This window comes from Hemitrygon akajei, chromosome 16 (assembly GCF_048418815.1).
Source record: "Hemitrygon akajei chromosome 16, sHemAka1.3, whole genome shotgun sequence".
NCBI classification, from domain to species: domain Eukaryota; kingdom Metazoa; phylum Chordata; class Chondrichthyes; order Myliobatiformes; family Dasyatidae; genus Hemitrygon; species Hemitrygon akajei.
In genome coordinates, this window is record NC_133139.1 from 61,839,898 (window position 1) to 61,854,468 (window position 14,571).

General features: G+C 43.3%; 2 protein-coding genes across 2 annotated transcripts in view; one reads left to right on the forward strand and one right to left on the reverse strand.

Moving 5' to 3' along the window:
* c16h19orf53 (chromosome 16 C19orf53 homolog) overlaps window positions 1–14,571 on the forward strand; it is a 355,432-nt gene that overhangs the window by 71,353 nt on the left and 269,508 nt on the right. The window lies entirely within an intron of this gene.
* prkcsh (PRKCSH beta subunit of glucosidase II) overlaps window positions 1–14,571 on the reverse strand; it is a 125,004-nt gene that overhangs the window by 27,817 nt on the left and 82,616 nt on the right. Inside the window, exons 13-14 of the mRNA XM_073068994.1 lie at window positions 5,474–5,563; window positions 1,420–1,494 (exon numbers count right to left, since the gene is read on the reverse strand). Coding sequence (XP_072925095.1) covers window positions 1,420–1,494; window positions 5,474–5,563 — 165 coding nt within the window. The remainder of the gene's footprint in view (window positions 1–1,419; window positions 1,495–5,473; window positions 5,564–14,571) is intronic.

The following is a 14,571-nucleotide window of genomic DNA, read 5'->3' on the forward strand; positions in this document are numbered from 1 at the left end:
TCTGAGACTCCCTGCCCACTGGCTTCAGACACACTGCCTGCTCTGCGACTCCCTGCCCACTGGTTTCTCCCTTCAGACACACTGCCTGCTCTGAGACTCCCTGCCCACTGGTTTCAGACACACTGCCTGCTCTGAGACTCTCTGGCACTGGCTTCAGACACACTGCCTGCTCTGACACTGCCCACTGGCTTCAGACACACTGCCTGCTCTGAGACTCCCTGCCCACTGGCTTCAGACACACTGCCTGCTCTGAGTCTCCCTGCCCACCTGCTACTCCCTTCAGACACACTGCCTGCTCTGAGACTCCCTGCCCACTGGCTTCAGACACACTGCCTGCTCTGAGACTCCCTGCCCACCTGCTTCTCCCTTCAGACACACTGCCTGCTCTGAGACACCCTGCCCACTGGCTTCAGACACACTGCCTGCTCTGAGACTCCCTGCCCACTGGCTTCAGACACACTGCCTGCTCTGAGACTCCCTGGCCACTGGCTTCAGACACACTGCCTGCTCTGAGTCTCCCTGCCCACCTGCTACTCCCTTCAGACACACTGCCTGCTCTGAGACTCCCTGCCCACTGGCTTCAGACACACTGCCTGCTCTGAGACTCCCTGCCCACCTGCTTCTCCCTTCAGACACACTGCCTGCTCTGAGACACCCTGCCCACTGGCTTCAGACACACTGCCTGCTCTGAGACTCCCTGCCCACTGGCTTCAGACACACTGCCTGCTCTGAGACTCCCTGGCCACTGGCTTCAGACACACTGCCTGCTCTGAGACTCCCTGCCCACTGGCTTCAGACACACTGCCTGCTCTGACACTGCCCACTGGATTCTTCCTTCAGATACAGTGCCTGTTCTGAGACTCCCTGCCCACTAGCACTTGAAGGCATTTGTTTCACATTTATTGCCATACTCTGATGAAATACTTCACATCATATAAATAAATGTATAAGTATAACTGCAAGGTACAGTCTGTGTTTTAAGCTGATAGTGTCATCAGTTAATTAAGTGGCCTGGATGATCATCAAGGAATTGGACATCCTTGATGATAATAATGTTTTCCGATTGACCACAAGACACAGGGGCAGAATTAGGCCATTCAGGTAATCGGGCTGATTCATTACCCCTCTCAGCCCTAGTCTCCTGTCTTCTCCTTGTAACCTTGAATGTCCTTAGTAATCAAGAACATAACAATTTCCACTTTAAATATACCTAATAAACAAAAGGCAGTATTAGAGCTCCAATATACTGCTTGTGGCTTTCTTTACCCCTTCTAAATCACAGCTAGTTAGCAAAGTTCATGCACAGTAATCCCAGTGGAAACTATTCAGAGTGCCCGCCCATATAATTTTGAAATAGAAGCAGGTACAACACTTGGCAAAAACAGTATGCTTTTTAGAATAGCTCCACAATTATCTTACCCTAGACTAGTTTCTGTACCTCCGTGCTTTGGTTTTTGCACCACTTTGTTGAATGGACAGAGTTTGTAGATGTACCTGCAAGAAAAGGAACCCATGGTTAAACAGAATCCCGAACAGCTCCCATTACTCCCATACCCACCATTAATGACTGGTGACTTTAAAGTTCAAAATTCACAGTAAATTTACTATATTTAGAATATGTACAAGCATATATGCTAAATACAACTTTGAGATACATCTCCCCACAGACGGCCACAAAACAAAGAAACCCAATAAAACACATTAAAAAAACACGGTCATATACGCAATGTGCTCAAAAAATAATCATGCAAACAATAAAACTAAACAAACAACATTCAGAACTGAAATTCACAAAAGTGAGTCCACAGCCATGAAGCCAGTACCGGCTGATTCAGGAGTCTGTTAGCTGCAGGCCACAGCCTCAGTTCAGCACAGAAACAAGTAACCCTGCCCGTCAGGTGAACACCAGCCCGCCCCTCAACTCCAGCCCCAACACCCTGACCTTCGCAATCTGGCCCGGGGCTTAAATCCACCAAACCCCTGGTTGTGCCTCACTCCTGGACCCAGCCTCTGCTGCATCAATATGCTCTCGGGCCAGGCCCTGCCGACTCGATTCAGCCCGTACTCAGCCTACTCAATCTGGTCTGGAGCTTAAATCAATCAAACCTTGGGTTTTCCCTCACTCTTGAGCCTGGGCCCTGTTGCTTCAATATGCTCTCAGGCCTGGGCTCCACTGGTTCAATTCGGCCCATGCCTGACCTTTCCCATCCGGCCTGGTGCTTAAATCAACTAAACAGCAGATCACTCCTCGCTCTCTGTCCCAGACCCCCGTTCTGCATTTCAGTTCTGCCGTTTTGAAACAACTCTGTCCACTCCAGCAGTGGCCAAACATTGGCTCGTTCCCTGCTCTTTTTTGAAAAAAATTTATTGGATCTTCTCCTTCTATATCTTCTTTAAGTCCAACAATTTTAATATTATTTTGTCTACTGAAATTTTCAAGCTTATCAATTTTTTCCATAAATTGTTTTCTTTCTGTTGCCCAAGCAGCATTTTCATTTTCTATTTTGTCCATTCTTTCAACCATGTCCTCCGTTGTAGTTTCCAGGTCCGTAATTCTTTTTTCCATTTTTTCCTGTCTCTTTGTCATTTTATCAAGCATAATCTCCATTTTGGTCTTTTTTTTTGAGTATTTTTTGATTATTTTTAATTACTTTTAATGTGTCTAATTTACGCATTATTTGCCTCAAAGTCTTTTCTATATTTCTAGAAGGACTTTTAACTTCTTCTTCATCTGATCCTTCCGAGACATTTGACTCTCCCTCCGATTCGCTATCACTTTCAGTTGCAGTGGTAGCTGGGCTTTGTAGTTTTTGTTGCTCCCGTTTGCGCATGCTCCATCCTTCGCGTTTGCGCAATTCACGATGGCCTTTCCCTTTAGGAATGGCCAATGTTGCCACAGTCTCCTGTTCCGTATCGCCGGTGGTATAATGTACCTGAGACCGCGGTTCCTCGGGAGACGTGGGCCTTGTTCTTGTTCCAACTTGCGTAATCTTCCCGGTATTAGTTTTCTTCATCTTCCTTCTTTGAGGCATAGCTTGACACAATCCGGAGTAGTTTTTAAGTAACTTTTAGAAGGTACTGACTAACTTTTCTTCATTTAGACATTAATTTATTAACTTTTTACGGGAGAGCTGGGTTCCAGCGTCTCGATCCTACGTCATCACGTGACGTCCCCCCCCCGCAGCTCAATTCTTGTACTGATCATCCTTTCTGTTTAAAAAATTGCCCATCAAATTTCTTTGAAATCTTGCTTCTCTCACTTTAAGCCAATGCTCTATTGTTTTTGATTACCCTACTCTGGGGAAGACTTACCATCCACCTGATCTAGGTCCCTCATCATTTCAAAAATTTCCATAAGATTACTTTAAGATACGTACAGCCAGATTTGGGAACAGCTTCTTTCCAACTGTGATAAGACTGCTGAACAGATCCTGACCCGGATCTGGGCCGTACCTTCCAAATATCTGGACCTGACTTGCAGTACCATACTTTCCATTTTCTATTTTCTAATTATGATTTATAATTTAAATTTTTATTATAGTTTGATTTGTACTTCAGGGAGCGCGAAGCGCAGAAACAAATATCACTGTTATGATTGTACGCTCTAGTATCAATTGTTTGGTGACAATAAAGTATTTGTATTGTATTGTATTTGTATATTATCCTATGTTTCAAGAAGTCCTAGCCTGTCCAACCTCTCTGCAACTCAGTCGCTTGAGACCTGACAACATCCTTGTCAATCTCTTCTGCGTGTTTACACCTTCTAGTAACACCTTTCTTATAATGGAGTGACCAAAAATGAACACAATACTCAGTGGAGCCTCTCCAGATTCTTATACAACTAACATTTTCCCTACTCAATGCCCTGATTGATTAAGGTCAGTACGCCAACAGCCCTCTTCACTACCCTTTCTATCTGTGATTATTTTCAGGGACCTGCGTATCTAACTCCAAGATTTTTCTGTTCTACATCACCTTCAGGGGCCTCACCATTCATTTGAATGTCCTTCCTTGATATGACTTTCCAAAATGCAACACCTCATACTCACCTGAAATAAACTCCATATGCCATTCACCTACACCTCTAAACAAGATCCTCCTGTAATTTCTTCACTTATGATACCACCTATTTTAGTGCCATCTGCAAAAGTTACTATTTTGCTCTAATGTCTAATTTCTTTAAATTACTTTCAATACTTTCTAAATTTACTTAACTGTCAATAGCTCCCAAAATATCTGAATGTCAGAACCTATATGATTTCCACTGTACTAAAGTAATCAGCACCAATCAAGGGGGGTACACAGACTAAAAGTGAGTGAGACATTTAATCTGCTATGCAGCACATGATCCTATCGTCCTCAAGTAAGTGGTGTTTGTAAAGATTGGATGATAATTACAGGTCAGCAGGATCCAGCCCTTGATGCAAATATAATGGTAAAAGAAACTACTCCACTGTAGATCCTAACCAAAACAAAGTTGAGTTTATTGTTATATGCACAGGTGCAACAAATAACTTCCATACAGCAGCATCACAGGCACATAGCACTGCACAAGCAGAAGACATTTGTAAGCCTCGTTACAAAAGCTCATCATCACTCAGATTTCAATGATTTGCAATGGAATTCAAGTGAGCTGTGGATAACCAGTTAAAGATGTTAATGAGTTCTATCCTTAGATTAGGGTTTAAACTGTTATTTAACTTTCCCCACGTTTTGTATAATCAACTGTTTGTTGGTAAACGTTTAATGGGCTTTCAGTAATTTGTAGTATAGCTGATTCCGTATTTCAGTAGTTTCATCGTCTCTACACCTGCATCATGGTAACGTAAATCAAAACTGTCCTTGGTGTCTCACAGGCAGTTCAGATCGGAGAGATTTCTTTATCTCTTCAGCTTAAGTCAGTTATTAGCATACAGACCAACCACGAGGCAGGTTTTTTGTTAAGTCTTGGTTACAATTAGAGTTGTTACCTGCTGTTGTGTTACTTGCTCACTGCGCTTTACTATGTTATGAATGTCTAATAAAAAAGTCGCAGGAAGATTTGCACCTCATTCTTGACATCCAAAGAACCTTATGAACAATATCATCTATAGATCCAGCACACTCCACAGTTTTACCACTCATTTTCAGATCAAACAACTCTAGAATCACAGTCTAGTAGGCTGATCAGAGCATGAGGGGGCACTGGGTGTGTGCTCGAATGAAACAGCAGTGGTTGAATCATGCTAGAAAAGTTTCTGACTATCCAGATCAGGACCATTTACTTTACAAAATAACTCAGCCACTGTTGAGTAGTGCATAGAACACAAAAAAAAGTTTTAAAAAAAATAGTTGGGACTCGGGACTGGTTTGAGTCTTGGTTTTATTCTTGAAGACAATAATTTCCAGTTACATTAAAACCCAAATCATAAGGACGTAACAAAAAACATGAACACACACAGGGGAAAAATAAAAGATAAAAAATGCCACTTACTCATTTGTTGTCATTTCATAGCACTGACTGAACATGTATGAAAATTCTCCATCAGGTCCGAAGTCTACCATAAGTTCCTTCTCGAGATTCCTGCAAACAAGTCAAAGAAATGATAAATAAGGATTGCATGCTCTCAGCGACAAGTTCTGATGTTTGAAACTGCAACTCAAAGCATTCCAAGTCCTGTCAACAGTCACTAACCCGAACAAAAATCCAAGCCAATAAAGTTAGAAATGGGCCTTTCAAATAAAAACAGCAACTGTTACTGACCAAGTCCCACAGTCCTACTGTAACTCAGTAAGTCAGAGATAAAGCATCCTCGACCAAGCCAATACCCCTTTCTGACTTCTTTCCCCTTCCTTTCCAGTTCTGATGCAGGGTCTCGGCACAAAATGTTGACTAGTTATTCTTCTCCATAAATGCTGCCTAACCTGCTAAATTCCTCCAGCATTTTGTGTATTACTCCTTTTAGAATGCCCTTTTGTTCTATTGTCAGAGCAATTACACTAACGTATGGGGCACACAGAGTCAAATAGTTCAGTGCAACTCGTCCATGCTGACCGTAGCGCCCAGCAAGCTAGCCAGATTTCCCTGTGCTTAGCCTATAATTCTCTAAATTCCTCATAATCATGTGCCTATCCAAATATCTTCATATGCTTTCTGATTTGCCTCAAGCACTTCCTTTGATACTTGTTCCATATACACACCATCTTCTGCATGTAATTGCCAGTCAAGTCACTTATATCTTTCAGCTCTCACTTTAAACATCTGCCCTCTAGCTTTCAAGTTTCCCTTCCCTGGGATAAAAAGATCATGTATATTCACCCCATCTATATCCCTCATGATTTTGTACAGCTCTATAAGGTCACTCCTCAATCTCCTACACACCAAGGAATAAAGTCCTAGATACCCAAGCTCTCATCTCAAGACCTGGCAGCATCCTCGTAAATCTTCTCTTCACCTATTGCTTCATGGGTTAGACAATCTGCCAGGCAACTGATAAACTTTCTAATGGTTTGCTGTGTGGGAGGGAAAGAAATAATTCTCCTGATAGGTCCTGAAGAGTCTCAGCCCAAAATGTCAACTGCTCTGCTTCCTCCATTGATATTACTTGACCCACTGAGCTCTCAAGCATTGTGCTGAAATCAATCTACATACTGTGCAAAACAAGTTATAGTAATGTGCAAGTGTTTTGGGCACATATTTATCCAAGGTGCCCAAGACCTTTGCACAGTACTGTATTTGTCAATATGGAACAGTCAGCAAGTTTATAAATCTGGCAGAAGCAAAGCATGTTGGAATTGGCGAGCGTGGGGCACCATTAAAGGACTGGAGGGACAGGTGGTAGGAGGAGTTCCAGGGCAGGGTGGTGCAGGTACAGGCACATCCAGCCCTGAGATACCAGGCCAGCTCATTTTATTCCAAACAACTGGTTTATTGATCATTACAGAATGTCTCTCTGGTGCTTCCTGCTCCCTCCCCTCTCCCTTCCACTTTTCCCAACCGTGATTCCCCTCTCCCTGCCCCTTTCCCACTCTCAGTCCACAATAGAGACCCATATCAGAATCGGGTTTATGACTCACATACATCATGAAATTTGTTTTATTCTGTGGCAGTGGTTAAGTACGGAGTAGTACATTACTACAGTACTCTGCAAAAGTGTTAGGTATACTAGTTTTATATTTGTGGCTGAGACTTCTGCATATTACTGTATACTGAGTGCATTTCACATTGGATTTGCCACACTTTGAGCTAATCTAAAAATCTAGGTTGAATTACTTTAATTGTCCATCTGGATTGGTCTAGTTTGGGGCACAGTAAAGGCAGGACATTTAGCTTCAGTTGATTCAAGGACGTGACAAGCCCCTAGCATCCCCACAACACAATAAAATAAAAGTGCAGCTGTCCTCATGACTGGTTACTCTCCAGCAGGCACGAGGGACAAGAAAGCTTCAGGCTGCGAAGCATCATGTAATGAAACAGCCTGTCAACACTTGCAACCTAATCTGGAGCACGGGGAACAGTCAAAACTGATGACACATGTGCAGCCGCACCTCAGAAGTCATCACTGCCTTCAGCATAGAAAGGAAACTTATTTTTAAGAAAATTTTACTTGGAAAAAAAGGCAAAATTAAATGTTGACAAATTTATGCCAAAAATAAATGCACTGTGCTGTTATCTAGTCTTCCTCTACTTAACATTAGCAGCAACTCAGATGGTGACCCTCTCCAAGTCAGAAAAATGAGAGTTCAAGCCACCCCTGGGACTGGAGATAAAATTTAGGTCAGTATAGAAACAAGGGAGTAAGTGAATGATTTTAGCCAAGTTTTGTGAGCAAACTCTCCAGGTTTGGATATTACAGAGATGCAAACTTCAGAAACATTGACACAGGAGGAAAGGGACAATCGGACATTGAGGAACACACAGAATGCTGGAGGAACTCAGCAAGTCAGACAGCATCACCATCTCCATTCATAAGGGAATAAACAATTGACAGTTTGGGCCATGACCCTTCATCAGGAGCTGCCCAGTTGAAGATTGGAGGACAGAGAATGTCCTAAGGAAGTAGAGGTGCTAGAGAGTTTACTTGACCTTGACGTCGACATGGTTGGACCAGGTCAGACGACTAGTGATGTCCACTTCTCGGAACTTAGAAGGTCTTAACCTTCTCAACCTCAACACTACTGATGCAGTCAGCAGCACGTGCACCACTCCACTTCACATGACAAGTTGCGAGCTCGCCACTCCACATGACAAGTTGCGAGCTCGACACTCGATGGAAAGTGTGTCTGGGAGCGGCCCAACTGGATTTGAACTCGGAACATTCACTCTGGAGTCCAGCACTGATGTCACTGCGCCACCAGTCAGCCTAGATACACATAGATAACGGAAGGCTATGTGGGAGGGAACAGTTAAATAGATCTCATAGTAGGTTAAAAGGTCAGCACAACATTGTGGATCAAAGGGTCTATACTGTGCTGTAGCATTCCATGTTCGATGACAGCTGTGTCAAGTGCAGAACAAACTTCTTGGGGTTCTAACTGAGCTGGTGTCATGACCTTAGTGTTAGCCCTGCAATGGCAGGTGGTAAATTCACATCACTAAATGATACACAGATAGAGGAAATGTTTGCTAACAGCCAGAATCAAATCTAAACATTACATGAGCTTATTTGTCACATGAACATCAAAACATACAGTATTAATGACCAACACACTCTGAGGATGTGTTGGAGGCAACCTGTAAGTGTTGCCATGTTGAAGAGAAATTCCCTTTGCATGTGAATGAGGGCTCAACCACTTTGATGGCCTGATCAACACATGCAAAATGATGGAGGAACTCAGCAGGTCAGAGGAATAAACCGGCATCTCTCATCAGGATTGAAAACTCAGGGGATGAAGTTGGAAGAAGGGGTACAAGCTGGCAGGAGATAGGTCAGACAAGGTGGGTGGATGAGAGGAATCAGGTAAGAGGCTGGAAAGTGGACCATGAGAGAAAGAGCAGCAGGAGGGTCACCAGGGGGAGGTGATTGGCAAGTGAGGAGCAGAGAAGGGTCAAGAGGGAAGATGAAGTTAGAAGCTGGGAGGTGATTGATTGCCTCACTGTTACCAAATGCCAAATATCCTCTAAATCAAAAGTCTGACAGTAAATGCCAAAGGGCAGAGATTGCTTGATCCTTGGGAGCAGATTTTATTGAGCTAAGTTCTATCACTTCAGAAATGACAGCAAAATTCTGTCTTAACAAATTCCTTCCTGAAGCCAAGGGCAGCAATTTCTGATTAAATGCACATCCAAACGGAAATTCCCTTCAGAGATTCTGTTCAGATGAGGAAGGAGAACCAAAGAGTTAAAGGAGTGCTAGCCCACGAATGGATCCCATCATCTAAAACACATCCCTTCAAACATCCAAACACAGTAAGGTCATTCAAAGCAAAGTAATTCTACTTCCTTTACATAAAGTGGAAAGATGCTGTGTTTCTAGACAGTCACTCTGAGCCACATTTTAATGCAAGACCATTTTATCCTAATACTTGACACAGTGGCATAGCAGTTAGTGCAGTGCTTTATAGCACCAGCTGTGAGATTAGGGTTCGATTCCCACTGCGGTCTGTAAGGAGTTTGTACATTCTCCCCGTGACCACGCAATTTCCTCTGGGTGCTCCAGTTTCCTCCCACATTCCAAAGACACATGATTAGGATTAGTGTATTGTCGGAATGACATGCTGGTGCTAGAAGCCCAGTATAATTCTTGCTGATTTGGACACAGACAAAACATTTCACTGTATGTTTGGATGTACATGTGACAAGTAAAACTATTGTTTAATAAAGCTAATCACAGCTTGTTGGCCTGAAGAAGTCACCGTGTCTGGAACAGTAGACTGATTCTACCAGTGAGCCAGTGTTAACTGATTAGTGTTAGTGAGTTGTGGGCATACTACATTGGTGTTAGGAGCATGCCGACACTTGCTCAGCACAATCCTTGCTGACTTGATTTAATGCAAAAAGCACATATCTCTATGTTTTGATACACTTTATGTTTACAGTTACTGAACCCAACATAGCATATTTCTGGCACTAAGGTCTTCAGTGATAGACCAGGATGGAAAAAAAATCTCCGATGTTAATTATGTGCCCTCAGTCAGTAATAGGGCAGTGTGATCAAAGCCTTAGCTCTTCCAGCACAGAGAACCTTGGTGACACCTCAGCATGTGGTGTTTTGGAGCTCAGAGTTTAAGTCCAGCACTATTCTGTAAGGAGCCTGTATACGTTCTCTCTGGGTTTTTTGAGTTCTCCAGTTTACTCCCACAGTCCAAAGACATATTGGGTAGATTAACTGGTCATTGCAAATGGCTCTGTGATTAGGTTAAGTTTGTTAGGGGGCTGTTGGAGCAGTGTGGCTTGAGGGGGAAGAAGCGCCTATCCCACACAATATCGCTAAATAAACCTTTTCCTATGCCCCCCACCATCTGCAAAGATTAGATCTTCCTCTTGTTATTTCTTAATTTCAATGGGAATATACGAAAATCCCCATGCTCTGGGGCCACAGGTCAGTGATTTTCTCAGCTTTCTCAGAGTCAGAGTTATACAGCATGCATGCAGAGCCCCTCAGCCCAACTTGTCCATGACGAGCAACATTCAAGATTGTTTATTGTCATTCATCAGTACACAAGTGTGAAGCAGAACAAAATGATTGTTACTCCAGATCCAATGCAGCATAAAAACCCAATGAGCATAAAGAACACACCAAGAAGAAATCCCAATCAACATAACTACAAAGATTAGCTCACAGACTGATTGTATGTGCAGTGCAGAAACTGCAGGATCCCCAGCTGAGCTATTTAAATTATTCTTAGCGATAGGGGAGGTACTGAAGAATTGGAGAATAGCTAATATTGTTCTACTGTTTAAGAAAGGCCCAAAAAATCAACTGGGAAACTATAGGCAAACACAAGGAAATCTGCAGATGCTGAAAATTCAAGCAACACACAAAATGCTGGTGGAACACAGCAGGCCAGGCAGCATCTATAGGGAGAAGTGCTGTCGACGTTTCGGTCCGAGACCCTTCATCAGGACTAACTGAAAGGAAAGGTAGTGTTATGATACCAGCCCCCTCCTTTGTGAGAATTGCAAGAGCCCTAGTGAAAGGGGGGTCAATGACCCAAGAGAGAGAGAGAGACAGGCTGAATGGACACAGGAAATGGAAAGACATTCCACTGGGACAAAAGCTGGTGACTGTGGCATTGTTCTCAGGAGACACCTGGGAACTGCAGACGTGCCAACTCGCAGGGACATTGTAAAGCCCTCGGGCAAAGTGGGCTGGTTGAGAGAGAGATTGCATCACCTGCAACCTGATTGACACCTGAGATCCCGTGAGGCAGTATAAAGAAGGGTCTGAAAGAGGACGACCCTCAGACGCACCAAGGAGACACCAAGAAGCACGATACCGCTTCCCGTGGGAACGGGAAGCCATTTTGAAATAAGCCACGTGCGTTAAATTCCGAATGCGGGGTTTGTGGCTGGAACCAACGGAAGATCGCTTTTAACTAACAACGGGGAAGATCGCTCCCCTGATTCCATGGATGTTTTGGGCAAGTTTTTCCGTTTATCTCTCTCTCTCCAACACGTGAAACCAAAAGGGAAAAGCCTGCAGACTTCAGAGTGACTCTTTATATTTCCAATTGGACTCAGTATTATACCCTAGACAACGAAAGAGCTTATTTCTGAGTGATTATTAATGTACCTGCGTTTTAGATTGAGTATTGACGCATGTTATCTGAATGTTTGTATTAACCTTAATTTTTGTGCCCCTTTATTAATAAAACTTTTGAAAATAGTACCATTGGACTTCAACTGACATATCTATCTTTGCTGGTAAGTGAAACCAGTTACTGGTTTCATAACAGTAGTAAGAGATTTGAAAGTAGGAGGGGGAGAGGAAAGTGCAAAATGATAGAAGACCGGAGGGGGTGGGGTGAAGCTGAGAGCCAGAAAGGTAATTGGCAAAAGGGATACAGAGTTAGAGAAAGGAAAGGATCATGGGACGGGAGGCCTAGGGAGAAAGAAAGGGGGAGGGGAGCCCCAGAGGGAGATGGAGCCATCCCTGATTTATTTATTTTTTTCCCTCTCCCCTTTTTGTTCTCTCTCTGCCCATCACTCTGCCTGTTCTCCATCTCCCTCTGGTTCTCCCTTCCCCCTTTCTTTCTCCCTAGGCCTCCCATCCCATGATCCTTTCCCTTCTCTAGCTCTGTATCCCTTTTGCCAATCACCTTTCCAACTCTTAGCTTCATCCCACCCCCTCTGGTCTTCTCCAATCATTCTGCATTTCCCCCTCCCCCTCCTACTTTCAAATCTCTTACTACCTTTCCTTTCAGTTAGTCCTGACGAAGGGTCTCGGCCCAAAACGTCAACAGCGCTTCTCCCTATAGATGCTGCCTGGCCTGCTGTGTTCTACCAGCATTTTGTGTGTGTTGCTGGGAAACTATAGGCTGGGTAGCTTGACGTCAGTAGTGCAAAAGTTATTGGAAGGTGTTCTGAGGGAATGGATATAGAAATATTTGAATGGACATGGGCTGATTAGGGATAGTCAACATGGCATGGTAGGTCGTGAATAACCAATCTTAAGAGTTTTTCAGGGAAGTTACCAGAAAAGTTGATAAAGGCAAGGCAGCAAAGTTGTCTACATGGACTTTAGCAAGGCATTTGACATGGGAGGTTGGTCAAGAAGGTTCAGTCATTCGCCACTCAACATGAGACAGTAAAATGGATTAGACATTGGCTTTGTAGAAGCCAGAGATTGATCATAGATGGTTGCCTCTCTGACTGGAGGCCTATGACCAGTGGAGCGTCAGAGGGATCGGTGTTGGGTCTGTTGTTGTCATCTATATCAATAATCTGGATGATTATGTGGTTAACTGGATCAGCAAATTTGTGGATGACACCAAGATTGGGGATTTAGTGGACAGCGAGGAAGATCATCAATGCTTGCAGTGGGATCTGGATCATGGAAAAATAGGCTGAAAAATGGCAGATGTTATTTAATGCAGACAAGCACAAGATGCTGCGCCAACCAGGGCAAGTCCTACTCGGTGAATGGTAGGGCGCTGAGGAGTGCTGTAGAACAAAGGGGTCTGGTCACTATTTCAATGAAAGTGGAGTCACAGGTAGATAGTATCATAAAGAAAGCTTTTGGCACAATGGCCTTCATAAATCAAAATATTCAGTACAGAAGATGGGATGTTATGTTGAAGTTGCACAAGATGTTGGTGAGCTTTAATTTGGAGTATTGTGCCCTGTTTTGGTCACTTACCTACAGGAAATTTGGAAATAAATTTGAAAGAGTACAGTGAAAATTTACAAAAATTTTGCTGGGATTGGAGGACCCGAGTTATGAGGAAAACTGAATAGATTAGGACTTAATTCACACGTTAAAATAGGCCATAGTCAGCATGGTTTCCTCAAGGAAAAATCTTACCCGATATTCTTTGAAGAAATAACTAGCTGGATAGACAAAGAAAAATCAGCTGTTGTTGTGTACTTGGATTTTCACAAGGTGCCACACAAGGCTGCTTAACAAGCCATGAACATATGATACTACTGGAAAGATTCTTGTATGGATGAGGCAGTGGTTGATTGGCAGGAGGCTAAAAGTGGGAATAAAGGGAACCTTCTCTGTTGGCTGCTGGTGATTAGTGGTGTTCCACAGAGGTCTGTGTTGCGACCAATTCTTTTACGTTTTATATTAATGATTTGGTTGATGGAATTGATGGATTTGTTGTAAACTTTGCAGATGATATGAAGGTAGATGTTGGGACAGGTAGTTTTGAGGAAGTAGAGAGGCTACAGAAGGACAGACAGATTAGGAGAATAGGCAAAGAAATGGCAGTGTCAGGAAGTGTATGGCCATGCACTTCAGTAGAAAAAATGAAAGGGTTAACTATTTTCTAAATGGAGAGAAAATACAAAAAACTTAGGAGTCCTTGTGCAGGATTCTTTAAAGGCTAATTTACAGGTTGAGTCTATAGTGAGGAAGGCAAATGCAATGTTAACATTCATTTCAAGAGGACTAGAAAAGAAAAGCAAGGATGTAATGCTGAGGCTTTATACAGCACTAGTGAGGACTCAATTGTGTACTGAGTTTGTGAGCAACTTTGGCCGCTTTGTCTTAGAAAGGATGTGCTGAAACTGGAGATGGTTCAAAGGAGATCACAAAAATGATTCCAGGATCGAATGGCATGCCTTATGATAGCATGCATTTGATGGCCTGTATTTACTAGAATTCAGAAGAATGAGAGGTGTCCTCTTGAAACCTATCAAATGGTGATAGGCCTTGATAAGAGTGATGTGGAGGATGTTTCCTATGGTGGGAGAGTCTTAGACCAGAGGACACAGATTCAGAATGGCGGGGGGGGGGGGTGTCCTTTTAGAACAAAGATGAGAAGGAATTTCTTAACCAGTGGTGAATTTGTGGAATTGTCACAGGCAGTTACGGTGGCCAAGTCTTTATGTATATTTAAGGCAGAGGTTGATAGATTCTTGAATGGTCAGGACACAAAGGGATACAGGGAGAAGACAGGAGATTGGGGCTGAGACGATGGGCC